Below are 25367 nucleotides of genomic sequence, written 5' to 3' on the forward strand. Positions count from 1 at the left end.
TCTGTCCCTGCCTCGTCTCTATGGCGGCCCCAACAGCCCTCCCGGGCGCGGAGAGGGATGAACTCCGGCGCTGGCTGTAGCGGTGGCGGCGGTGGCGGTGGCGGTGTTGGGGCCGCGGAGCGGTCCCGAAGGGGCAGTCCCAGAGAGGATGGCTTCGCCCCGTCGGCGCTGGGGACCCGAGAGCAGTGAGTGTGGCATCGGGCAGGGAGCGTGAGCAGCCCCGCCCGGGCTGGGCCCAGGGGAGGGGATGGTGGGGGGAGGGCCCCGGAAGGTGGGGAGGACCTTGGGAGCGTGACACGAGGAAGCTGAGAGGGGACTGATGGGCTGGAATCCCGAGGGGCCATCCTGGGGGTGGTTAAGAGACATTTCAAGGAGTCGACGTGTAAAGGGCTCGTGAGGGCGTAATGGGCTCCGAAGCTCTGGGGGAGGCCTTGTGGGGGTCTTGAACCAGAGGGGCAGGCTTGGGAAAAGGGCTGGTGGGCAAGGGATGGGGTGGGGATGTGGGAGCTGGAAGGGGTGGGAGTGAAGGATGGCCTGAGGAGGGAGCGAAGAGAAAGTGATCTGACCCTAAATCGGTGTTCAGTAATATGAACGAATTAATAGATGGGTGAATGAATGACAGGGAAAGGGAAGGACGAGAGGTGAGTTGGAGGACTGAGAGGGAGCAGCGATTCTAGAGAGGGGAAGTAAGAAGAGAAGGCAAATGATGGGGAGGGGAAACTATACTTACAAGGAGTAAATCTTAAACTTACAATTTAACCTTTAGGCAGAGCTTGTGTTTGGTGAGTTCCCTTGTGAGTAACCACTGTATTGGTAGAAAATCTTTGTGTCTGCACGTTTTAGACTGAAATGTGCTATAATGACACTATGCCTGTACAGTGAAGTTTTGGACTTGTGTTTGGGATTTAGGGATCTTGGACACATAACTTGTTTTTATTTTTTTTAAGCTAAATTGTATAGTATTTTTATGTGTCAAGTACTGTACTTAGTGCTTTACATATGTAAACTTATTCTGCTTGTCCGTGTCTTTCATTCTTTTAACATAAGGATGTTAAGAGATTGATCCATGTGCACTTACTGGTAACACTGATAATGTTTTAAACTTCTGTCATAAATACCTACAATGTATTAGAAACATATTTAAATCGTAATTCAGTTTGATTCAAGAATCTTGCTTTGCATTTGATTATTTATGTAGTTGGGATGCTGTCTATGAGAGAGAGCTGCAAACTTTTCAAGAATATGGAGATACAGGAGAAATCTGGTGAGTTAGAAAAAATAGTGGAATTATGATTCAGAAGAGTGAGTGTGTGTGTATGTGTGTGTGTCTTGTAAGTGCTTACCCCCAAAGAAAGACAACCTGAAAGTCTTGGGAACCTTGGACTGATTCTGGCTTTGTGGGTAGATTTAAAGAATCTCTCTCTTCGCTCTCTTTTAATGGTGCAGACTTAAATTTGATGAGAATACAGGTTTCCCCTCCTTTTTGAATATTTACATTATGCCTCTTGGTTTTTATGAAACACTTACATTAGTACCTGTTTTTGCTAACTGAAAGAAATTCGAAGATTATCGCTTGTACAAAAAAAGGTGAAAAGCAAAAATAGCATTCACCGTTTGTTTTTCAGTGAGCCATTAGTTAGGCAGTGCACACCCTAGCAGCAAGAGTGGTGCTGTCAAGCTCCTTCCCTGGTAACTACACTCAGCATCCCAGCATCAGGCCGCCATAGCTTTGAACAGTGTCTGTGAATGTCTGTGCTTTATCTTGATTTATTTTGTGCATCTGTTAGCAAGATGTGTCTTGCGGTATCAGGCCCAAGAGAGGTAATTTTTGAGGTCTGGGAATGCCCCCAAAATTTTACCACATAAATTACTGGTTATGGCTTCTTCACTTTGTGCCATTTTGCCTTAGGAAAGATTTCATAGCAAAGCTCTACTTGCGGTTAGTGGGGGAAACCTGTATTAGGAAGTTGCTGTCATCCTGTGATTGTCCTTTTTCAATAAGCAATAAAATTTTGAGCCATCAACGTATACAAGTATTAATGTTGATGTAGTGAAACATTAGTAAGTAACATATTGACCTTATCTATTCTGTTCTATTTTGGGAGGCGTTGTCTCCTCAGTAATAGTACAGGTGAAGCTTAAGCAGTCACAGATGCTACTCCTTCCTTTCAAAAAAGGCTTAATTGAGCATATTGAATAAGCTGCTTAAATGGAATATAGTTGTAATCTTTGCTCTATATTCCTCTGGTATTTGATTAACGGATTCTCTGTTTCTAATAGGTTTGGAGAAGAGAGTATGAATCGGCTAATAAGGTGGATGCAAAAACGCAAGATTCCACTGGATGCTTCAGTGCTTGATATTGGAACTGGAAATGGTGTTTTCTTGGTTGAACTTGTTGGTACTTTTAGTATTCACGTGTTAAAGCCAAATTTTGAAATGAATTAAAAAAAAAATCTTGGAAATGAGGATACTAACGTTAATCTAAAGTAGATAAGCAAAAAAAACAAAAAACAAAAAACCACAAAGTAGTAGAGCAATTGTACCACTTACTTTGAGAAGTTACGTCGTACAAAAGGGAGGCTGCATGGATTGTGAGAAGGCATTAAATGAGAAGCCAGGGGATCTGAGTCCTACTCTTGGCCCTTCTGAGCTTAGCCTTGACCTTGAGCAAGCCACTTAATTTCTCTGGGTGTAGTATAGATTCTTTCTTAAAGCTTTTGATAAGGTGATCTTAATTGGTTCTTAGCTCAAAACCCTGGAAATCTGTGCGTATAAAGGAAAGATGACAGGTAGGACATAAGTACCTTATCTTAGGTGAGCATATGGTTTGAAGAGAGTATTTTGTCTATGGAACTGAGTTTTGGCACAGATTCTACTAATTAAACCATCACTGTTGTGTACCTGTTGTGTGCTCATTGCTGTGGGTTGTACTATGGAGAAAATTAGAACACTTAGGCTTCCTCCTAGATGGCTTTACTGTCTTAATTTATAAGGATATATATGTAATGGTGAAATTTATTGAGTGGCTTCTACATGCCAAGCCTTGTGCTAGGCATTGGCAACCTGAAAATGGGGACCTTGTGCTTGAATTGTTCTAATATAACAGAGGATGGACAGACATATAAACAATTAACACTGTAAGTTGATATGTGCAATAATAGATCACTGAGTATAGGAAAGAGAGTGGTTAACTTTGGGGAACAGAGATAGGAAGGGTCTTGGAGGAGCTAATATCCAAGTTGGGTGGAAATTGCAGGGGCAGAGTGTGGTGAGTGTGGGTGGGGTGTAAACAGGGAGAGAATTTCAAGCAGTGGAAACAATATTTAAAGGTTTGGGGGTTGCCTGACTGGCTTAGTTGGTGGACTGTGAGACTCTTGATCTCGGAGTGGTGAGTTCAAGCCCTGTGTTGGGTGTGGAGATGGCTAATAAATAAATAAATAAATAATCTTAGAAAAAAAAAGACATGACGGTTTGAAGCAGCATAGCACGCACTGGGCCTGTAAATAATTTGGTAAATTAGATTATAAAGTGTGTATGTGGGATAGACAGAATGAGGATTAAGTTAAAGGTAGGATAAGGGTAGTAGGAGCCATATCATATGCCATGCCTAACAGGTTAGATTTTACTTTTAGGCTATGGGTAGCCATTGAAATGTTTTAAGCAGTAGAGAATGATTCGAAAAATTTATGGTAAATGTTTTTGAAACTTAAGGTATAACGTATATATGTTAAAGTGCACAAATCAAAAGCATGTGGCTCAGTGAATTTTCACAAAGTGAACACACCTGTGGTCACCTATGATCTACCACCCTGCTCAAGAAGTAAAAAATATTGCAGATTCTAGAAACTCCCCTGAACGCCCTACCAGTCCTTTCTAAATTACTCCCTCCTTCCTCTCTAAAGGTAACCACTAATGAGAAGGAGTTTTAACATCAGAGATTAACTTGCCTGTATTGAATGTATAAATGGAGGACTTGACTATGTATTCTTTCCAGTGTGTTCTCCACTTTCTGTGAGATTCACTAAAGTTGTGTGTAGTAGTAACACATTCATTTTCATTGCTGTGTAAGATTTAATTATACTCAGCTTTATTCATTCTCTTGTTTACCGGTAGATTCTTCTGGATTTTAGTAGTTTATTTGTAGAGGCTAATGATTTATCCTTTGAGACTAACAGTTTAAGTAGATTTTTTAGATTTTTTACATATACAGTTGACTCTTGAACAACATGGTTTTGAACTATGCAGGCCCACTTATTTGTGGAATTTTTTACAATAAATACATGCATAGTACTGTAAATGTATTTTCCTTGTGATTTTCTTAGTATTTTCTTTTCTCTAACTTACCTTATTGTAAGAATAAAACATACGATATACATAACATACAAAATACATGTTAATCGATTGTTATGTTATCAGTAAGGTTTTCAGTCAACAATAGGCTATGGGGTGCCTGGTTGGGTCAGTCAGTTAGGTGTCTAACTCTTGATTTTGACTCAGGTCATGACCTCAGGTCGTGAGATTGAGCACTGTGTCGTGCTCTGTGCTGAGCATGGAGCCTGCTTAGGATTCTCCCTCTCCCTCTGCCCTTCCCTCCTGCTCACACAGGTGCTCTCTCCCTCTCACTCTAAAAAAAAAAAAAAATACAAAATACAAAATCCCCCCCCCCATACCAGTAGACTATGAGTAAAGTTTTGTGGGAATCAAAAGTTAAATGCAAATTTTTTACTTTGAGGGGTGTCAGCACTCCTAACCCCTGTGTTGTTCAATGGTTAACTGTATAATTATGCAGACTGTAATAATGGCAGTTTTCTTTCTTCCTTTCCAGTCCTTTATAACTTTTCTCCTCTTACTACACTGTCTAGGACCTCTAGAGGAATCTTGAAAAGAAGTGGTAACAGAAGACATCCTTGTCTTTTTCCCCCTTTCCAGAGATTACTTTGAAAGTTTCACTGTTAGGTATGATGTTAGCTTGTAAATTTGTTTTGTAGATCAGTTGGTATCAGACTAAAGTTTCTTTCTGTTCTTCCTTTGCTAAAAGAGAGTGAGTGTGTTTGTTTCTTATAAATCTTGTTATTTATCAAATGTTTTTCCTGTTATTGAGATAATCATATGAATTTTCTTTAGCCTCTTCGTGTTGATGAATTACATTGATCATTTTCAAATGTTAATTGCATTTCTGAAATGAATCCAATTTATGTATCATTGGATTCAGTTTGTTAATATTTTGTTTAGGATTTTTACAACTCTGTCCATGGGAAAGATTGTCTTAGTAATTTAACATTTTTGTAGTGTTCTTGTCAAGTTTTAGTATCAGGTTATGCTGGCATCATTAAGTAAGAATTTATTTTTTGGAAGAGTTTATTAATGATTAGTTTTTTTTTCTTCCTTAAATGTTTGGTAGAATTCACTGGTGAAGCCACCTACATGTGGAGTCTTTTAAGGGAAGTTACTTTCTTTTTTAATGTGTACTTATTACATGTAGTATGGTATACATATAGAAAAATGGTCATTAAGTATATAGCTTTTACAAAATGAACACCTTTGTGTAACTCACCAAACTCATCAAGAAATCAGACGTTGTTAGCATCATAGAAGAAGCCCCTTTGTGCATTCCCCTCACCCCCATTCCCTTCTAAAGTTAACCACTATTCTGATGTCTGTCATCATATGTTAGGCTGTTTTTGGTGTTAGCTGTACTGGTTTCTCACCGTGTTTTTATTTATTTGTTTATTTATCTATTTATTTATTTAGATTTTAAAAATATATTTGTCAGAGAGACAGAGCACAGGCGGGGGGGAGTGGCAGGCAGAGGGAGAAGCAGCTCTTACGGAGCAAGGAGCCTGATGTAGCACGTGATCCCAGGACCCTGAGATCATGACCTGAGCCAAAGGCAGACGCCCAGGTGTCCGTATTTATTTTTTTAAGATTTTATTTATTTGAGAGAGAGAGTAAGCATGGGGGGGTAGGGGCAGAGGCAGAGAGCCCGAGAGAGAAGTAGACTCCCCGCTGAGCAGGGAGCCTGAATTTGGCTCAATCCCAGGTCCCCAAGATGACCTGAGCTGACCCGAGCCAAAGGCATACACTTAACCAACTGAGCCACCCGGGCGCCCCCTCCCTGTGGTTTTAATTAGCATTTCCCAAACAACTAATGATGTTGAGCACCTTTTCATGTGCTTATTTGCCATTTGTATATCTTCTTTGGTGAAATGGGTGTTCAGATCTTTTGGCCATTTTTAAATTGGGTTGTTTACTTATTGTTAAGAGTTGAGGATTCTTTATGTATTGTGGATATTAAGTTCTTTACCAAGTGTGTGATTTCCAAATGTTTTCTCCCATTCTTTGGCTTCTTTTTTTTATTCTCTTAATAGTATCTTTTGAAGGGCAGAAGTTCTTGATTTTGATGAAGTTCAGTTTATTAACTTTTTTCTTGTATGGATTGTGCTTTTGTGATCATAGTAACTCTTTGCCTAACCCAAGGTCACACAGATTTTCTCCTATTTTGTCTTCTGAAAAGTTTAAAGTTTTACCTTTTACATTTATTTTCTTTCTTTCTTTTTTTAAGTTTTATTTTAAGTAGACTCCACACCCAGTGTGGGGCTTAAACTCACAGCCCTGAGATTAATAGTTGCATGCTCCACTCACTGAGCCGGCCAGGCACCCCTACCTTTTGCATTTAGATCAGCGATTCTTTTTTTTTTTTTTTTTATGATTTTATTTATTTATTTGAGAGAGAGAAAGAGAATGCATGAAAGAGAGAGAGAGAGTGCACGAGCAGGGGGGAGGGGTAGAGGGTGAGGAAGAAGCAGACTCCCTGATGAGCAGGGAGCCCAAGGCCAGACGTGGGTCTCAGTCCCACGACCCTGAGATCATGACCTGAGCTGAAGGCAGACACTTAACCGACTGAGCCACCCAGGCTCCCAGATGTGTGATTATTTTGGAGTTAATTTTTCTGTAAGGTTTGAGATACTGGTTGAGGTTCTTTGTGTTTGTGTGTGTGTGTGTGTGTATGAATGTTGAATTGTTTCTACCATATTTTGAAAAGATTATCCTTTGTCCATTACATTGAGTTTTACCTATCTTTTTTAATAAGTTTTTTTTCTTTAAGATTTTATTTATTTTTGTGAGAGAGAGAGAGAGAGCTAAAAAGAGAGTGTGAGCTCGTGAGCTCGAGTGGTGGGGAGGGGCAGAGGGAGAAGCCGACTCCCTCCTGAGCAGGGAGCCTGGTGCGGGACTCCATCCCAGGACCCTGGGATCATGACCTGAGCCTAAGGCAGATGCTTCACTGACTGAAACACCCCACCCAGGGACCCTACCTGTTTTTGATATGATATGAATGATATTATGGTTATGCACTATATTTATTTTTTTGATCTCGCTTCTGCCGAGCATGGATTTGTGAAGTTCCTCTTTTCAGAGATTGCTTTCAGTATTTCACTGTTAGGTGAAGCAGTAGGTTGCTTCATTTCAGTGTGATAAGGTATTATACCATATGAAAATACTGCAGTTAATTTAATTATGCATTCATTCATTCATTTGTGCATTTGTTCTCTGTTGATGGACATTTGGGCTTTTTCCAGTACTGCATTATTACCAATATTGCCCAACAATTTTCCAAAGTGGTTGTACTAGTTGACACTCCTACTGGCAGTGTGTGAGAAGTCCATCCTTGCCAATACCCCATGTTGTCAGTTTATACAGTTTCAGTGATTCTGGTAGGTGGGCAGTGGTATGTCATGGTTTTATTATTTCCTGATGACTAAAAATGTTGAGCATATTTTCATATGCATTTTGGCAATTTGGCTATTCTTTTTTGTGAAGTGCCTGCCCAGGTTTTTTGCCCATGTTAAAATTGGGTTGCCTGTGTTTTTCGTATTGATTTGTCAGAGTTCTTTATATAATTTGGGTATGTGACCTTTGTGTCACAAATACTTTTCATCTGCTGCATGGCTTGCCTTTTCACTTTTACAATAGCATCTTTTGATGAATAAAAGTTCTTTATTTTTATTAAAGCTTATTATATCATTTAAAAAATTATTAGTGCTTTTGAATATTCTATATTAAACCTTGCCTGCCCAGAGTCATAAAGATATTTTCCTTCATGCTCTTCTAGAAGCTGTATTTTCTTCACATTTAGGTTCTGTGTGTGTGTGTGTGTATGAATGAAGGCAGAATGTTATATATATTGTGAGGTAAAGTTTAAGGTTTATTTTTTCCCTTATGACTATCCAGGTAACCCAGCACCATTTATTGAAATGTCCATCCTTTCTCCCACTTCACTTCTCTCATAAGCCATATTGGTGTGTGCTTGGGTCTATGTCTGTATTCTCTATTCTGTTCCTTTGGGTCTGTTTCTTTATCCTTATGCTAGTGTCTTGCTGTCCTGATTACTGCAGCTTTATGTCTTTGTGTTCTGGTTTTTTTTTAATTAAAAAAAATTTTTTTTGGAAGATTTTATTTATTTATTATAGAGAGTGCATGAGCACAAGCAGGGGGAGCAGCAGAGGGAGAGGGAGAAGCAGGCTCTCCACTGAGCAGGCTCCATCCCAGGACCGTGGGATCATGACCCGAGCCAAAGGCAGAAGCTTAACTGACTGAGCTACCCAGGTGCCCCTTCATATTCTGTTGATGTGAATTCTCCAATATTGGTCTCTTTTTGTATTGGCTGTTGTTAGCTTTTTCCATATTTATGTAAATTTTAGAATAATCTTCTCTCGTCTCAGGAGAAAATATGCCCTGGCATTTTGATTAGGAATTTACAGATTAATTCAGGGAGGATGCATGTTTATTTAAATTTTAGACTCATCACTTCTCAGGGAAAAAAATCCTAGGATTTTGATTTGGATTGCATTGAATTTGGGGAGAATTTAGGTCTTTATAATATTGAGTGTCTGAGTCCATGAACGTGATATGTTCCTCCATTTATTTAGTTCTTTATATTCTGTCAGTAATATTTTGTAGTTTTCTCTGTTAGGATCTTATTTATCTTAGATCGATCTCTAGATGTTTGTTGTTGTCGCAGTTGTTAATGTTTTTAAAATTTTATTTTCTAGGGGTGCCTGGGTAGCTCAGTTGGGTAAGTGTCCGACTCTTGCTTTTTGCTTAGGTCATGATCTTGGGGTCGTGGGATTGGGCTCCTCATTGAATGTGATGTTTCCTGGGGATTATCTCCCTCTTCTTCTGCCCCTCCCCCTCTACTCCTTCGGCTTGTACTCTCTCTAAATGAATAAATAAATTTTTAAAAACTATCTATTTATTTGACAGAGAGCATGTGCGCAAACACAAGTAGGGGGAGTGGCAGGCAGAGGCAGAGGGAGAGGAAGAAACAAGTGTCGTGTGTGTTATGTCCATGTCCCCCCGCCCCCAGCAGGGAGCCTGATGTGGGCCTCCATCCCAGAATCCTGGGATCATGACCTGAGCCAAAGAAGAAGAGGCTTAACCAACTGAGCCATCCAGGAGCCCCTGAATAAATAAAATCTTAAAAAAAAATTATTTTCTAATAGTTTATTGATAGTAAATAGAAGTAGAATAGATTTCTCTATTGATCTTGTATCCAGTAATTCAAACATTAATTCTAATAGTTTATTCATGGATTCTCTTGGATTTTCTTATGTACAGTAATGTCATGTAGTTTTATTTGTTCAGTTTCAGCTTTGATGTCTTGTTTATTGAAATGCTGTGTACTCTTGAACACAGTGTTTTTTTGTGTTTCTTTTAAGATTTTTATTTATTTATTTGACAGAGAGAGAGAGACAGTCAGAGAGAGAGAGGGAACACAAGCAAGGGGAGTGGGAGAGGAAGAAACAGGCTCCCAGCGGAGGAGCCCAACGGGGGGCCTGATCCCAGAACTCCGGGATCACACCCTGAGCCAAAGGCAGACGCTTAACGACTGAGCCACCCAGGCGCCCCTCTTGAATACAGTGTTGAATAGAAATTATGAAGGCAGATAGCCTTGTAACACTGCCTAGTAGAAGAGGAAAGCTTCTAATACTTCACCATTACATATAATGTTAGTTATAGGTTTTTATAGATAGTCTTTATCAGATTGAGGGTTTCCTTTATATTCCTAGTTTACGTTTTTAATCATGAATGGGTGTTGAATTTGGTCAGCTGCTTTCTTTGATATTCACTGAGATGATTAGATTATTTTTCTGCTTGATTCTATTAATGTTGAATTGATTGGTTTTGGGGACAGGGTGTCTTTATTTTTTTAATTAACATTTTTATTCAAAAAATTTTAGGGATTGATTTTTTTTTTTTTTAAATTTTTTTAAAAAGTAAGTTCTGCACCCAATGTGGGGCTTGAAATCATGACCTGGAGATCAAGTGTTGCATGCTCTACCGACTGAGCCAGCCAGGTGCCCCTGCTTGGTCACTGTTAAAACAAACTTCTATTCCTGAAGTAAACCAAGTTTGATTGCTGTGTATTATCCTTTTCATATATTATTGGATTTCATTTGGTAGTATTTATTTTGCTTATGATTTGTATAGTTTCATGAGAGAGATTAGCCAGTAATATTCCTTACCTGAAATTTTCATCTAAGGTTTTTGTATCAAGGTTATGCTGGCCTCACAACAAGATGGGAAATCGCTCTCCTTTTATTCTTTGGGAGAATTTTTTTTTTAAAGATTTTATTTATTTATTTGAAAGAGAGAGAGACAGCCAGCGAGAGAGGGAACACAGGCAGGGGGAGTGGGAGAGGAAGAAGCAGGCTCATAGGGGAGGAGCCTGATGTGGGGCTCGATCCCAGAACGCCGGGATCACGCCCTGAGCCGAAGGCAGACGCTTAACGACTGAGCCACCCAGGCGCCCCATCTTTGGGAGAATTTTTAATTGGCTTTGTTTCTTCTGTAAACGTTCAGACGAGTTCTTGGTGACATCCTCTGGAATGTGGAGGTTTTTTTGGTAGGGTTTGAGTCAGTATGTGTTTTTCAAGAAATTTATCCATTTATCTAAATGTTAAAATTAGCATCAGGTTGTTCATAATTTGCCGTTAAATTTTAAAAATTTACATATTGTAAAATTGACTTTTTTGCATAGAGTTCTGTGGATTTTAACACATGTACAGATTGATGTAATCACCTTTACAGTCAGGATACAGAATAGTTGCATCCTGTGTAACCATACCTTTTCCCCCTGGTAGCCACTGATGTGTTCTCCATCACTAGTTTGTGTTCTTGAGGATGTCCTATAAAATGGAATCATGCAGTATTATAATCTTTTGAGATTGCCTTCTTTTGGTCAACATAATGCTTTTGAGATTCATCCACATTTTTGTGTGTATTAGTAGTCATTCCTTTTCATTGCTGAAACGTATCTGATGTATGGATGTATCGCCGTTTGTTTATCCATTGTTGAAGGGCATGTGAGTTGCTAGTTTTAGGCAATTATGAATAAGCTGCTATAAACATCTGTGTAAACATTTTGGTGTGAACATGTTTAATTTCTCTAATGTGAATATATGTTTAACTTTATTAGAAACTGCCAAGCCATTTTTCTGAGTGGTTGTACCATTTTGCATTCACATTTCACATACCTGAACAATGTGTGATTATTCCAGTTGGTCTGTATCTTTGCTGATACTTGGAATTGTCCATATTTGCTCTTTTAGCCATTCTAATATGTGTATAGTGGCATCTAATGATGGTTTTAGTTTGTAGTTCTCTGATGGCTGATTATGGTGAACATGTTTTCATGTACTTATTTGCTATCTTTATATCTTGTTTGGTGAAATTTCTGTTCGAGTCTTTTGCTCATTGTCGGATTGAATTGTCTGTTTTCTTAACTGTTGAATTTTGTGAGTTCTTTGTATATTCTGAATACAGGTCTTCTCTGAAACATGATTGTAAATGTTTTCTAGCTTCTCTTCAATCTAGCTTCTCTTTTTAAGAGATGAAAAGTAAAAGTTTAAATTTTTGATAAAGTCGCCAGTTTATTGAGTTATTTACTTATTTATATTATATTTTTTTCTATTGAGTATCTCTGTGTGGGGCTTGAATTCACGACCCTGAGATCAAGAGTTGCTTGCTCTACCGACAGCCTGCCAGGCACCCCTAATTTTTTTTTCTTTAATGTATCGTGTTTTTGGTGTCGTGTCTAATAACTGTTTTCCTAATTTACTTTTTCTCCTTTCTTTTCCCCTAAAGGTTTTATAGTTTTAATCTTTTATGGTGATTCTTTTTGAGTTAATTTTTATATAAGATATGAGGTTCAGGGGGCACCTGGGTGGCTCAGTTGTGAAGCGTCTACCTTTGGCTCACAGTGTGATCCCAGAGTCCTGGGATTGAGCCCCACATCAGGCTCCTCCGCTGGGAACCTGCTTCTTCCTCTCCCACTCCCCTTGCTTGTGTTCCCTCTCTCACTGGCTGTCTCTCTCTGTCAAATAAATAAATAAAGTCTTTAAAAAAAAAAAAAGATATGAGGTTCAAGTCAAGATTCTTTTTTTTTTTTTGGCATATAGATGTCCCTTTGTTTTATTTTTTATTTTTTATTTTTTTAAAGATTTTATTTATTTATTTGACAGATAGCCAGCGAGAGAGGGAACACAGCAGGGGAGTGGGAGAGGAAGAAGCAGGCTCCCAGCGGAGGATCCCGATGCGGGACTTGATCCCGGAATGCCGGGATCACACCCTGAGCCGAAGGCAGACGCTTAACGACTGTGCCACCCAGGCACCCCCGCTTTGTTTTATTTTTTAAAATTTTGTTTAAGATTTTATTTATTTATTTGAGAGAGAGAGAGAGAGTGTGCACAAGAGGGGGGAGGGTCAGAGGGAGAAGCAGACTCTCTGCTGAGAGAGGAGCCTGACATGGGGCTTGATCCTGGGACTCTGGGATCATGATCTGAACTGAAGGCAGATGCTTAACTGACTGAGCCACCCAGGCGCCCCGATGTCCCTTTGTTTTAATATAATTTGTTAAAAAGACTGCCCTTCCTTCATTAAATTGTCTTTTCACCTTTGCCAAAAATCAGTTGGCCATATTTTTGTGTATCTATTTCTGGACTCTGTTTCATTGATGTGTCTATCCTTTTGTAACACCACATTGTCTTGATTAATGTAGCTTTTTAGTAAGCCTTAAAAGTTGAATAGTGGGATTCTGCCAGTTTTAGTCTTCATTTTCTAATTTTTTTAAAAAAAGATTTTATTTATTTATTTAAGAGAGAGAGAGGAGAGAGAGAGCATAAGCACAAGCAGAGAGAGTGGCAGGCAGAGGCAGAGGGAGAGGTAGAGGGAGAAGCAGGCTTACCACTGAGCAAGGAGCCTGACGTGGGGGTCAATCCCAGGACCCTGGGATCATGACCTGAGCTGAGGGCAGAGCTTTAACCAACTGAGCCACCCAGGCACCCCTTATTCTTCTTTTTCAAATGTTGTTTTGGCTATTCCAGTTATGTTACCTTTCCAAATTTTATTTATTTTATTTTAATTTTATTTTTTAAAGATTTTATTTATTTGACAAAGAGAGCAAGCACAAGTAGAGGGAGCAATAGGCAGAGGCAGAGGGAGAAGCAGGCTCCCCACTGAGCAGGGAGCCTGACGCGAGGCTCAATCCAAGGACCCTGGGACCATGACCTGAGCCGAAGGCAGACGCTTAATGACTGAGCCACCCAGGCGCCCCTTCAAATAAATTTTAAAATCCATTTATATTTATCTAAAATAATCCATGCCGAAAATTTGGTTGGAATTGAGCTAAATCTGTAAATTGATGAGAATCGACATCTTTACTATCTAGAGTTTTCCAGTCCATGAACATGGTATGTCTCTTCATTTATTTAGGTCTTCCTTGATTTCTTTCATCTGTATTTTTTCATTTTCAGCATATAGATCCTATACATATTTTTATACTTGTATCAATGTATATTTTTTGGAGTATTTTTTTTTTTTTTTTTTTTTTTTTTTAAAGATTTTATTTATTTATTTGACAGAGATAGAGACAGCCAGCGAGAGAGGGAGCACAAGCAGGGGGAGTGGGAGAGGAAGAAGCAGGCTCATAGGGAGGAGCCTGATGTGGGGCTCGATCCCATAACGCCGGGATCACGCCCTGAGCCGAAGGCAGACGCTTAACCGCTGTACCACCCAGGCGCCCCATTTTTTGGAGTATTTTAAGTGGTATTGCTTTTCGAAATTCAGTTTCCAATTGTTTATTGCTAGAAATATGGTTGATTTTTGTGTATTGACCTTGTACTCTGTCACCTTGCATTTATTAGTTCTAGGAGTTTTTTGGTGGGTTTTCTGGACTTTTCTATGTAGACAATCATTGTTTATGAATGGGGCAGCTTTAGTTCTTCCTTTTTAATTTGCATGCCTTTTATTTCTTTTTCTTGCCTATTTACACTAGGTATGGCTTCCAGTACAATGTTAACTAGGAGTGGTAACAACAGGACATTCTTGCCTTGTTCTAGTCTTAGTTTTCTAATCTACGTGTGCATTTCACCATTAAGGTTGTGTTGACTTAAAAAAGGGGGTATAGGTTAGCTGTAGGATTTTTTTTGATGTCCTTTATCAGATTGATGAGATTCCTTTCTATTTCTAGAATAGATGTTGAATTTTGTTGAATTTCTTAGAGTCCTCTTAAGGTTATTTATTTCATTTGAGTGAGTTTGCAGTTTTTGAGGAATTGGTCCAGTAATATATAAACAGATTTAGACACTACGACCAGATGGGGCTTATTCTGAGAATGCAATGCCGGTTCATTACATGAAAATCATATAACCTATCATATTAACATTCTAAAAAAGAAAAGCTTCATGATTATACTCACTGATGGGATTTTTTTTTTTTTTATATATCACTCTTCTTTCCTTTTGGGAGTCTGGAAATAGAAATGTTAGAACTTTTCATATTGTTCCACAGGTCTTCTGTGAGTCTCTGTTCATTTTTTTCCCATTTTTCTCTGTTGATCAGATTGATTGATTTGTTTTTTCGTTGATCAGATTTGATATGTCTTCAAATTCACAGACTTGTTTTCCCTCTTATTTCTATTCTGCTTTTAAGTCTACATGTTGCAGTTGGTTAATAGTTTCTTAAGGCTTTTTTTTTCTCCCTACACCTTTTCCTTACTTTGTGATGTTTTTGTTGTAAAAGGTAGTTTATTAGTCCCAAATGATTTTCCACAGTGTGAATTTTCTAATTGTACTTCTATCATTTAAAATGTTTTCTGCGCCCTGTATTTTCTGTAGGTTGGAAGTTAGATCTAGAATAAGGTTCAGTAAACTATAGTTTTGAGGGCCAAATCTGGCCTTCCTCTGTTTTTAAAAATATTTATTAAAATGTAGCCACACTCATTCATATACATATTGTCTGTACCTGCATATGTGCTGCAGTGGTAGAGCTGAGTAGTTGTGACAGAGATTGTGTGGCTGGGAAACCTTAAAATATTTATGCCCTGTTCCTTCTTCCCTCCCTCCCTCCCTCCATAGTGATAGAAGTTTATTTGGCACGAATACAGAAAAAGAACTCTCAGGAGTGAGAGGGGTCCTGACAGGGTTGCCCAGCCCTGTTCCTTTAAAGTAAAATTTTGATAATCTCTGATTCAGAGATTTTTACAAATTCAGTTTGCTTTTTTTTTTTTTAATGAACTTAATAGGTGGTCATTTATATTTGCCTCTGTTGCATATAATGTTTTGTTGTCTGTATTTTTGTGGTGTTAATAGTTATTGCTTATATTCAGAGCTTTTTAAGTGATTCACTTACATTTTTGATGGATTTTTTTTTTTCTGGGCATATAATTTTAGATTGCTGTTTTTTCTTCACTGTTTTCTGACTTCCATTCTTTATGACTTATTGTCAGCTGTCAGTCTTATTGTTAGTCTTTGAAGGTAATCTGTTGTTCTGTGTTATCTCCCTACGCCCCACTCCTTGGATGCTTTTGAGGTTTTCCTGTTTTTGGCTTTTATCAGATACACTCTACTGGTTTTCTTTTCTTTTTCTTTTTCAATCTTCTCTGGTTTATATTGCTTCTTCAGTCTGTGGCTTGGGGTCCTTCGTCGGTATTAGAAAATTCCCACCTGTATGCCATTTTCTCTTTTGCCCCATTCTCATTTCTTCTCCTAAGATTCCTATTATATATATTTTAGATCTTATACTCTGTTATTTATTTTTTTTTATGTTCTTTCCTGTTTTTAATTGTCTGTGCCTTTTGTTCTGTGCCTAATAGGAGTATTTTCTTTTGACCTTTCTTCCAATTCACTAATTTTTTTCTGCATTCAATCTACTGTCAAGCCCACCCTTGAATCTGTTTAATTATTGCTTTTTTCACTTCTGTTATTCGTTTGGTTCTTTGTTATAGTTTTCAATTCTCAGAATTCTCCACAAACTGTCATTTACTTCAGTTGCTTTAAAATTGGTTTCTGATCATTATTTTATTTGGGTCTCCTGTGGTCTTTTCTAATGTCTGTTCTTCCCCGTTGGCTTCTGGTCATTTGTTGTTTCCTTGAATGTCTGCTGATTTTTCACGGAGTGCCAGAAACCAAATGTGAAAAATGTTGCAGATAGTTTGAGGTTTTGAATGATTGTTCTAGAAACCTAAAACATCTATATATGATATTTTTATAAGTTCTGTTGTAATAATAAATAGGCATGGGAGAAGAGGGAACTGGTAAGAGTCAATTAAAAGAATTATCCTGGCTTCCTGATAGAGATGGAATTGAAAGAAACTGGGAGAAAATGAAGATCTCAAACAGTATGGAGTGAGACGCCTAAAAGAGTTGGAGGTTGGCATCAAGGTGGGGATGTTACACCTTGAGATTAAAATAAAAGTAATCAAAGGGAACAAAATTCTGTGGAATATAATCGGTGTGTTACTAGAGTGTAGAATCAGTCACTTAGTGAAAAGTCAAGGTAGTCTTAATGGAAGGTGTAGGTGTCGGTTATGTTTTGAAGGAAATAAATTGAGTAAATAGTGAAGAGCAGGAAGAGAATTTCAAGCTACACTGTAGTTTTCAACTGATTTTCTTCATCAAATTTCCTTTGAAATTTAGCCTGATTGTTCTGAAAATGTTCGGCATAGTGTTGGGGGTAGGGGGGAGGACCAGAAGCCATCATACTTTTGCCACAGGCTCCACACACTCTAGGTGGGTTCATGTGGCTAGTAAACAGCCAGGACTATAGCTTTAGGCTCAAAACTCTTAACGTCCTCTGAGCCTTAATTCTTGGGATATAAATACCTGCCCAACCTATCTCACATAGTTTTTGTGAACATCTCAAAAACAGAAATACTATACAAATGTAATGTGGTTAATAATCACATGGCTGGTGGAAAATTGCGATTTATAATTACACTGAAGGAAAAATTTTCAAGAACTTACTATGTATGCATTTCATTAACTCATATAACTTAATTGTGCTAAGTAAAATTTGTGACAGATTTATGTGCGAATTAGAGCATGTCAACATCAGAAGTTAATGTTACATTTTTCTGCTTGAGGGCAAAAATATTATACATACGTTCTTATTATCTTTGAGAGAATGAATTTTCTTTTGAAATAGAAATCAAATACTATAAAAGCAAATGAAGTGTCACTTGATATTAATTTGAACTCTTAGTTTCTATTTAGATTCACAATAAAATTTAAACTGTAGATTATTGGATAGTATATGTCACTTGATCTATTAAATAAATAAAACAGTCCCAGTCCTAAAGGAATGTTATAATTCATAAGCAAAGCAGTATGTTAAAACTTTATTTTAAACTAAAGTATAAAATTGTTTCTCTGTCTCTAGGCAAAATTTGGTTTCTCTAATATTACTGGAATTGATTACTCTCCTTCTGCAATACAGCTTTCTGGAAGTATTATAGAGAAAGAGGGTTTATCTAACATTAAGTTGAAGGTAACTGTTATATTACTATAATTTTTTTATAATAAAAGTTATAAAGTTTAAGCATTTCTGAAGTATATATGCTAACAATATCTTTTGAACTTATAAATTAAGGATTAATTATAAATAATCCAAATGGAAATATTTTTAAGTAACTTAAAATTTTCAGTCTAGTCAGCGTGGGGAAGTTATTTTCTCCTCTTCCTTGTGTGCGAGTGTGTTCATTCTCTCACGTTTGCAGACACACACAAATACTAGTTAACTTTGCATTTAACTAGGTCAAAGTTGTAAATTTGTAAAGTGGTGTAGTGCCACCAAAGACTACTTAGTTTATTTTTGTGTCCTGTGATCCGTAAGGAGATGATGACACTTGGATTTATATATGTAGCCCAGGCTTCTCTGAGCTCTAGAATGACTTAAAAACTGCATATTTTACAGTTCTGCCTAGATAGCAATAGTCTCTCATTTAGTCTGAAATGAAACTTTTAAGTTTCCCTTTAAACCTGCTTTACTGCAGTCTTTCCCATTTCTGTTACTGATACCACCATTCACCTGTTGTACTAACCTAAAACCCAAGGAGTCATCCTTGATTCTTCTCTTTTCTTTAAGTCCTATGTCTCATTCTGTTGGTTTTATCTTCATAGTGTATCAGGCATGTGATCATTCCTTGCTATTTCCAAGCCCTCCTAAGTGCAAGCCGTCATCATTTCTTGCCTCCATGGCTACACTGGCCTCTTATTGGCCTCTCCATTTCTCCTCTTGCCACCCACTGTTTGTTACCACAGGGCAAGCAGAGTGATCTTTTAAAATATCAGTCAGCTTGTGTCACTGCCTTGGTCACAGGTCTCCAGGGGCTTCCCCGTTGCTTTGAGAATGGAATCTGAATCCCCACCCCACCTTACAAAGCCCCTCATTTCTCACCTGTTTTCCCCTTTATCACCAGTATTCCAGTCACACTGGGTTGCTGTCTGCTCCAGAAACGTGGCTAGCCTGTTCTTTTCCAGTCTTTATACCTTCTGCTCTCTGCCTAGAGTATTCTTGCTCCAGATCTTAACTTGTTTGGATTATTCTCATCAGTCAAATCTGTGTTCAAATATCACCTTCTTAGACTTTTCCTACCTTTTCCAAAACATTTCTCTTCCCAGTCCCTCACTGCCTTTATTATTGTTTTTATTGTCTTCATAACACTTCATCTAAAATTATTTGTTGTCTCTCCCTTAAGAGAGTATAAGATATATAAGATACAGGGACACTTTCTTTTTTGTTTACTGTTATATTCTCAGTGATGGAAAAGTCCCTGCATATTATGGGTGTTCACGACATACTTGTTGAATAAGTGAGTACTTTGATCAGGCGTTTCAGATAACAACTTCTCTAAACTTAGCTCTTAAGAATGGTGGTCATCTTTGGCTTCAGGTGTATCGAATACTTTGGTGTGAGGGAGGAGGAAAAAACCCATGTTCTAATGTAAATAAACATAAAAATCCACATTTTTAAATCAAAGGGTAATACACTATTTATGATTACTGTATTAAGTTGTATGAATAATTGTGAGCTAATTGCTTAATTTTTCAAAGTAGCTTTTCAGAATTAAGTACATTGGCAAAGTACTGTATAAATGAAATTGAGGCAGATCACTGTTTCAGATGCTTATAGTGTATTATTGGATTATTGAAAGTGAATGATATGCTGAAGTGTGACTTCCACAACCTAACGTGCATGGTATTTATAAAGTTAAGTAACAGCAGTTTAAATAGTCCTTTGATTTCTAAAGCAAAATTTTAATGCCATTCATTTGATCCGTTAGTTGCTTTGTAAGCTGCTGAGTCAGGGCTGAGGGACTTCTGATTAACCGTGTTTACTTTAAGTCACACAGCTGGTAATCATATCAGCTAAAAACCATCTTATTTCTAATGACTTGTTTCAGTTCTACATAATTTTTGTCATCTTTAAGAACGTGCCAAATATTCTACTTTTTGACAGAAATAACTTTTTCATGAGCTAGGCTTGGAGGCTCCATGACGTGCTGGTGTTTCTTGGCAGTACACCTGGCTTTGATTTGTTTCCAAATTTGTAGAGATTTGGAATGTCCAGGAAACACTGTCTCTCCCACTAATCTTAGCTTTAATGATCTTGGAATGAAGCACGTAAAAGTTAGCTATAAAGTCGAAAATATGTTTATTATATGTAACATGCCATCATAATTAATTGGTCTTTTTATCCATAATCTTTTACAGATTGTCACTTAAATTCAGGAGAGGTTGTGTGTTAATTGTTCTCATAAAGACATTGATTTTTGATATAGGTAGAAGACTTTTTGAATCTTTCCACAAAACTGTCTGGATTTCATATTTGTATTGACAAAGGGACTTTCGATGCCATAAGCCTTAATCCTGACAATGCGATTGAGAAGAGGAAGCAGTATGTGAAATCCCTCTCTGGGGCGTTGAATGTGAAAGGCTTTTTTCTAATAACCTCGTGTAATTGGACCAAGGAAGAGTTGCTAGATGAATTCAGTGAAGGTAAATGGCTATATGTTGTTAATGTGTGCTTACCTCAGGTTTCATGTACTTAAATGTTTTTTTTTCCCCCTTGGTGTTATAGTGTTTTACTGTTCCGTTTGTGGGAATTGCCTGCTTTTCTTCTCTTTTAACTGTATATGCAAAGGACAAAGAAATAATATCCAGAGATCCAGAGTCCTTTTTGAAATTTTCCAAGAAATCCTGGCAGTTAGGTACTAACATTTATGAGCCTATAAAAGTTAAGTTCTTCATTTAAGCTATATAATCTCTTATTTAGAGACTCAAACAGAAAGCACGTGTATTGTGCTTCTGACTTTAGTGTACTGATACACTGGTGATCAGTAATAATAGTATTCAGTAATATGCAAATGGCAGTAGTATTTTTAAAAATCTTCCATGAGAGTTTTATTCTTCAGATACTTTCTGTGTCTTGCTAATGGTCATTTAGGTATTTAGGATTTATCTTCTTTTCAGTGTATATAGAACAATTATTTTTAACATTGCACGGAAACAAAAAGTAGGGACTTTGTAGTAGAAATACTCCCTATTAATTCTTGAGGAAATCTCTACCATTTTTCAAGGTTTTGGTGCCAGGACAATCCTCTCTTGCCCCATTAGGAAAGTATAATTAGTGCTGTGTCTACTATGGGGGGGATCTTGTGAGAATTGAGAATCTGTAATCTATACGCAAATACTTTGAGTTCCCTGGCAGACTGTTGCTTGCATATTTTCAAGACTATTTTACCTGCCAGTTTGTTCGTGCGGTGCACAGGCATTTCTGGGAAAGGACCTTGAGAATCCAGGACTAGTATATGCTTGTTTTTTACACAGACTCTTTTTTAGATTAGCATGAAGTTCTTTTAAAGAAATGGGAGAAATTTTTAGGAGGGAGTATTAATAAATGATATGGTACTAAATTTTTATTAAATTTTGAACCTTTAGTTGCCACAAGCTGATGGGAAATTAATTTATAACTAGATTGCACGCGCTTTATCTTAGAGTTGGTTTTCTTTTTGGTAATAAGGGAATAGGCAGTAGGAGGGAGAAACTTAACACATGTCCTTTTGTGTGCATTCCGTGACTTCGGCAGGTTATATAATGTAAAACTTGAAGTATTTGAGGCTTGAAATGTGAGCTTGTGGTTTCATTACTATTGCCTCTGGAAAACAAGAATTATATGTGATTTATTGTCTTGTATTTCATGCCATTAATTTTACTATCTTCCATGTTAAATTTGTTTCCTTTAGAACTGTTGAGGCCCTGTATCCATAGTCTTTCCTTCTTCCTGAAGCTTGACAGTTTTAATAAATGCTAGAAGTTAACACTGTGTAGGGCAAATTTCTTTCCCGGTTTTTAAATACAGGTGTTCTCTTTTACCCTTGGAACCACCAGACAAAAACATATTTGTCTGTCTTTGATAATGAGGAACAGACTTGAGCCTGGTAAAGAGTGCTTAAAACTGTGTCTGTGTCTGAGAACTACTTTAAGTTATGTTCAGTGTTAGAGCTTAATTCGGAATTTAAGCAAAATGTTACAACAGGAAATGTTAAGTAAATACATACAATTGAAGACATTTTTTAGGCGTGTGTCTCTGAGAATATGGTGCTTGGAGTTGGATATAGAAGACTAACAATACATGCGTCGCTGCTGGGGGCTTGTCAGTGGCTTTTCGCCATTGACTTCCATGGCCCCTTTGGCGTAGGGTGAAGCTTGCTTCACCGGTCTTTTAAGGTTCTTTGCTTCTTTCCTTATTTGAAACATAAAACTGTTGAAATAAATTTTGCATTATTTCCTTTATAGCCCTGTTAATATAAACATTCCGCGTTGTCGTTTGTTCTGGTGAGGATTACTTGAATCATTTGCCCGCTAGTGGGATGTTCTAATTTGATGTCCAAGGAACTGGACTTTCTTAAAACTACTGAGTTAAAAACAACTCCAGAAAACCTATTTTACTACAGAAATAATCCAGATTCGTTATGAAAAAGATTGAAAGATGTCAGTAACCCCAACACAAAGGATATAGGTTAAAATAACTAAAAAAATTGTTTACTTATCATAGGAATACAACCACTTTTTAAATTTTGGTGTATTATTTGTTAAAATATAAGCACTTAAATTCTGTAGGGTTAGTTCAAGGAGTTAAAAGATCAGTCCTGGAAAATTCACACAGACAGCTCCATTTTCTCTTGAACATTTTTATTATGAAGTGTTTTAAGCCTGTATAAAAATTTCAGAAAACAGACAGGGTTTGTACCCATGTACCCACCACAGTGGCTCCATTTTCCGGCATTAAAATATATCATGTTATTTAAAAGCCCTGTCCGTCTTTGGAAAAGTTTTCTTATGCTCAGTTTTAATGAGCATTTTAATATATAGCTATTTGTTAAGATTTGGGGAAGTTTGATTAAGAATATGAATTAGAATGTACAATGAAACAAAGTATAAAAGACCAGTTGATACAGTAATATATATCCTTTTATATTTTTTCCTTTTCTAAGAGTTATTTCAGCTGAAGCTCAAGGCCTGGAAGCTTAGAGAATGCAGACACAGCCACCTTCCAGGAAAAAAAATCTACCCTCCAAACTAATAGTCCCATCGCTGAGGGAAAACCATGGTTAACTTCCCAGCCTTGCTTGTCTTAGTTTTTAAAAACAAAATAATAAAATGTTAACTTTCCATTTTATTTTATAATTCAGGAAAACGCCATGTTATCTTATTTTGATCTTTACAAAATCACTGTGAGGTAGGTGGGGGCGTTGGTATGTGTAACCTCCTTGCATAGAAATTGAGGGTGCTGGCAGCATATCTTGCACCTAGTAAGTGGTAGAGCTGGAACTTGAACCCAGGGCTCTTGAGTCCCCATTAATTTTTAAATCCCACTCTGCTAGTTTGAAAGTTACTACTTCCTTTTCTTCCCAGATCCTTCATTAGTTCAGTCTGGGTCTTGATCTTTGGTTACAAGTTCTTTTTTTTGTGGTAAAATGTATCTAAGGTAAGATTTACCATTTAAGCATTCTAAAGCTCCGGTTCCATGCCATTAAGTACGTTCCCATTGTTGTTCAGCCGCGACGACCATCCATCTCCAGAACTTTTTCATCTTCTACAAGTTCATTTTTATGTCCACATCGTTTGACCATTCTATATTAAGTGCTTTTATATGTGTGATGTGCATCGAGTTAATACACAGCACTCAGAACGGTGCCTGGTACCTGGTGAGACCTCGGCACGTGAGAGCGGCTACCTGCCAGCGAGGTGGTGCCGCACGCGGAGGGGGATGCAGAGCGGAAAGGGTTCTGGACCGGAAGTGGGGGAAAGATGGCTGCATGGACAGCCTCTTTCCTGCAGTTTGATTTTGGGCTCGTGTGTACCTTGTTCAGTTGGAAGTGTTAGTGGCTATGCACACTCTGCGCATGTACAGAACTGAAAAATTACCAAGTGAAATCCCGTCACAGCTTAATAGTTTCATAAGAGGTTTGCAAGTACATTGTTCTTACAAATTTCCTTTAACTGCGGGATTCAGTCCCTATTAAAAGTATTTTAATCTTGTCTGACAGGATTTGAACTTTTCGAAGAGCTGCCAACACCCACGTTCAGCTTTGGAGGCAGATCTGGAAACAGTGTAACAGCATTGGTTTTCCAGAAAACGTGAGACTTTCACTGGACAAATTCAGTTAGCTTTGTTAAGAAGCTCCACCTCAGAGTTAACCTGACACAGAAAATGCAAGTGCAAATAAATGCTTAGTAAGTACACAGGATGCACATGTTGAATAGATATCATGGGTTGGTAAGAATATGAACGTGTGAGCGGTTGAGTTTTAGAGACCAACCAAGAATCATTTCAAGTTTTCTTTTGTATTGGAAATGTAAATATTTTTCTCTTTGATTAAAAAAAATTTCCTGTAACTGCTGAAGAATCAAAAGCTTTAAAGCAGTAAATGAATTTACAGAAAGCGTGTATTCTTGGTTTTTGTGCTTTGGTAAAGTTGAATCGAATATAGCTGCTCATTAAGATTTGGCTAAACTACTTCCGGGCCAGAATAGTAAATACCAACTTTCTTAGTGTTTTATTAGACTGTCTATGAAACACAGTAAGCATAATGGTTTGGGTTGAATGGTGGTTATTTAAAAAAAAAAATTTAATAACTGAAAAAAATTCCCTAGTTTTCATGTATATAATTAAGCAAAATCAGATAAGTGCATGAGTTGATCAAGAAATATTTATTGAGCTTGTATTTTGCTGCTGATGGCCTTTTACACACTGTGAAGGATAAACAGGAAGTAGGAAAGACAACTAAGCGATCCTGTTATCTGCTAGCAGTGTGTTAAGTTACATTATGGTATTAAGTCACTGAATCCTCCAAATATCTTCTCAAGGTATGTATTAACTTATTCCTGTTGCTACATATCAAAGGGCTAGTACTGCAGCACCTGACTGGCTCAGTTGGTAGAGCATGTGACTTGATCTCCGTGTTGTGAGTTTGAGCCCCACATTGGATAGAGGGATTACTTAAAAATAAGATATGTATTTATTTATTTATTTATTTATTAAAAGATTTTGTTTATTTATTTGTCAGAGAGGAAAAGAGCACAAGCAGGGGTAGCAGCAGGTAGAGAGAGAAGCAGGCCCCTTGCTCAGCAAGGAACCCGTTGCAGGACTTGATACCAGGACCCAGGGATTATGACCCGAGCCGAAGGCAGACGCTTAACCAACTGAGCTACCCAGGTGCCCCAAAATAAAATCTTAAAAAAAAAAAAAAAAAAAAAGGTTAGTACAGGATGGAACCTGGAGTCTTTGTCTCTTTTGCCCTGGCATATTCTGCTTCCCAGGTACCAAGTCTCTGCCTTATTGGTACTTACAGTTCAGTAGGGGAACCAGGACTGCTCCAGAGAAAATACTGTCAGAGAAATTGGGTAGTTGAATTTTCAAGAGCTCTACAGCTCCTTGTTAGTGACAGCGTTAGTCTGTGGACTGTGAGTTAGTGAGTCATCCTTCGCTACTTTTCTCCATCTCCCTTTTGTCTTAACAGACCTGC

At 37.7% G+C, this 25367-nt stretch overlaps 1 protein-coding gene across 4 annotated transcripts; it reads left to right on the forward strand.

Moving 5' to 3' along the window:
* Nucleotides 1–24284, forward strand: EEF1AKMT2 (EEF1A lysine methyltransferase 2). 4 transcript variants are annotated; one of them, XM_008685534.2, is made up of 6 exons: nucleotides 7–185; nucleotides 1199–1264; nucleotides 2281–2395; nucleotides 17717–17824; nucleotides 20118–20334; nucleotides 23889–24284. In XM_008685534.2, the coding sequence occupies exons 1-6, from the start codon at nucleotides 58–60 to the stop codon at nucleotides 23981–23983; spliced, it is 729 nt and encodes a 242-aa protein (XP_008683756.2). In that variant the 5' UTR covers nucleotides 7–57; the 3' UTR covers nucleotides 23984–24284. The 4 variants fall into 4 exon arrangements, with proteins under 4 accessions (XP_040480193.1, XP_040480194.1, XP_008683756.2 ...); XM_040624258.1 differs by having other exon boundaries at nucleotides 109–185; nucleotides 2281–2399; XM_040624259.1 differs by lacking the exons at nucleotides 17717–17824; nucleotides 20118–20334; nucleotides 23889–24284 and adding an exon at nucleotides 4864–4957 and having other exon boundaries at nucleotides 1–185; nucleotides 2281–2399.
* Nucleotides 24285–25367: the final 1083 nt, after the last annotated feature.

The sequence above is a fragment of the Ursus maritimus genome, unplaced genomic scaffold, assembly GCF_017311325.1.
Source record: "Ursus maritimus isolate PB19 unplaced genomic scaffold, ASM1731132v1 scaffold_7, whole genome shotgun sequence".
Taxonomy (NCBI): Eukaryota; Metazoa; Chordata; class Mammalia; order Carnivora; family Ursidae; genus Ursus; species Ursus maritimus.

Coding starts and splice junctions, on each gene's coding strand:
- EEF1AKMT2 (XM_008685534.2), top strand. CDS start 58: ATGAACTCCGGCGCTGGCTGTAGCGGTGGCGGCGGTGGCGGTGGCGGT. Junction 186..1,198: donor GCGCTGGGGACCCGAGAGCA/GTGAGTGTGGCA, acceptor TTATTTATGTAG/TTGGGATGCTGTCTATGAGA. Junction 2,396..17,716: donor GTGTTTTCTTGGTTGAACTT/GTTGGTACTTTT, acceptor CTCTGTCTCTAG/GCAAAATTTGGTTTCTCTAA.